The following is a 2,012-nucleotide window of genomic DNA, read 5'->3' as shown; positions in this document are numbered from 1 at the left end:
TGTTTCCGGTTGGCTCGACCGAAGAGTCGTCATCAGAACGGGTAGCGACTACTTTCTTTCTGGTTTCTTTTCGGTTTACTCGGGTCGGCGAGTAGTCTAACTCTCTGAAACTTCTTTTCCGGACGTTAAATCGATTTTCACTCCTTCCATAATTGAGACACACACACACACACACACGACCAACGACACGGACACACACACACGGACACACAACACACCTACACACGACACACACACACACGACACAACCAGCACACCACACCACACACACCACACAGACACAACACCACACACGACACACACACACACACACACACGACACACACACACACACACCCCACACACCGGGCATCGTATGGTATGAAACACCCTGGATTAGACGAAGGAATGTGATCAGTGCCACCCCTGACGCGCAGGATTATTCAGAGCCTGAGTTTATACCTTCAGGGGGTCAACCGGTCGACTAGGTAATTAAACATCGGGGGGACTGCGCTCTCATTTTTAGAAAACTAGAATAAAAAGTGAAAATACCATCTCTTCTGTGTGAACTACGGCTAAAAACCTCGTGGAAAAAGCGGCCCAGTAAATGCCATCTGATGTACAAAGCCGCTCGGCCGACCTTGGGTACCGCTGAGGCAGAGCAACTTTGATAATGCAGTTTTATCGAGTGCGTGCAAAGAGATGTAGAAAAGTGACACGCATTCTAATAGGGAGCAGAGATAAAGAGAGAGGGAAAGTTGAGAGGGAGAACCCAAAAGCACGAAAAGACATGCACATACATATTCACGCTCATAACACACACACACACACACACGGACAGAGCAGCTGGACCCTCTAGCCCTACACTACACACCCCAGACTCAGCGTGTGTGTTCATGTGAGGCAGAACAAGGTGTGTGTCCTTGGGGAAAACATGAGCGCAGCACACCAGGAGACGTGTAGCATGTGTGATGAAAGTGAGCTCCGTTCTCGTTCATCAGTTCCGATGATATAAATGTTTTTATATACAAGTCGTGGGATGCTTTAGATGATGAGCGAGGCCCAAGTGAGCCACAAATATGTTTTTCATTTCATTCCTGAAATGTTCACTGCTTTACTGACGAGTTTATTGAGTCCAATTCATCTGTGTGTTGGGACATTAATGCAACGTGTGCGAAATACACTTTGTCTCAGCTTTAACCTACTTAGGAGAAGCAAATGGGTGGATTTGTGATGACAGGAGTCTAATGCAAATTCAAAGAGAAGACACTTTTATTACGTGTTTCTTGTGTTACGGTTTGTTCTCCAAGCAGGTTGAAGTATACGTGTTGAATGAGGACTGTGTGTAATTAGACTTTGTACATGTGTTTGAGTCTGTGTGTGTCCTTGAACTCACCTCTGACCATGACGGTGACCTGATCCCTGCCCAGCCCGATGCGGTTCTTGACCTGGCAGACAAAAGTGGTGTTGACAGCGTCGTCCACCTTGAGCACCTTCAGCACGTTTTCTGTGATCTGCACCGTATCAGGCATCTCTCCCGTCATCCTGCAGGGGCACGAGAATAGAATAGAATTGAATATATCTTTATTGTCATCATACAAGGTACAACAAAATTTATTTTGGCAACTCTCACTGCACTGCACAATGGTACGCATTTGGTTTGTTCTACCCGACATCGGATAATTTCAGCCTCACGCTTTGTCAGCACGAATTTAGCACTAAACGAGTTTTAGCCCTCTTTACGGGCCTTTTATACGTCTTATACTTGTGGCCCGTCCTTGGCCCCGAGTATAACTCGCGCGTTACTTTAACCCTCAAAGGGCGGCTTTTAGCCGCCTCGCACTGTTCATACCGAGCCCGCCGCTCTCGTAAGTACACTAGCTAACCAACAACTACCGCATTTGACGCAACTTAACAATTCCAAACGTCCCACCAACGTAGACGTCCGTAAAGTTCCCTAACAAAATTCGACATTTGATACTACAATTAAATGCCACCATAATAGATACAACCCAGCATATACAACTATATTT

General features: G+C 46.3%; 1 protein-coding gene across 1 annotated transcript in view; it reads right to left on the bottom strand.

Annotated features, from left to right (window-relative positions):
• Positions 1-2,012, bottom strand: part of LOC104962292 (nectin-2) — a 28,125-nt gene that overhangs the window by 19,016 nt on the left and 7,097 nt on the right. Inside the window, exon 5 of the mRNA XM_010790725.1 lies at positions 1,376-1,524. Coding sequence (XP_010789027.1) covers positions 1,376-1,524 — 149 coding nt within the window. The remainder of the gene's footprint in view (positions 1-1,375; positions 1,525-2,012) is intronic.

Source organism: Notothenia coriiceps, unplaced genomic scaffold, assembly GCF_000735185.1.
Source record: "Notothenia coriiceps isolate Sejong01 unplaced genomic scaffold, NC01 NC01_scaffold00034546, whole genome shotgun sequence".
Classification (NCBI taxonomy): domain Eukaryota; kingdom Metazoa; phylum Chordata; class Actinopteri; order Perciformes; family Nototheniidae; genus Notothenia; species Notothenia coriiceps.
Note: the sequence above shows the minus strand (reverse complement) of the source record. Positions and strands in the feature narration are given on the sequence as shown.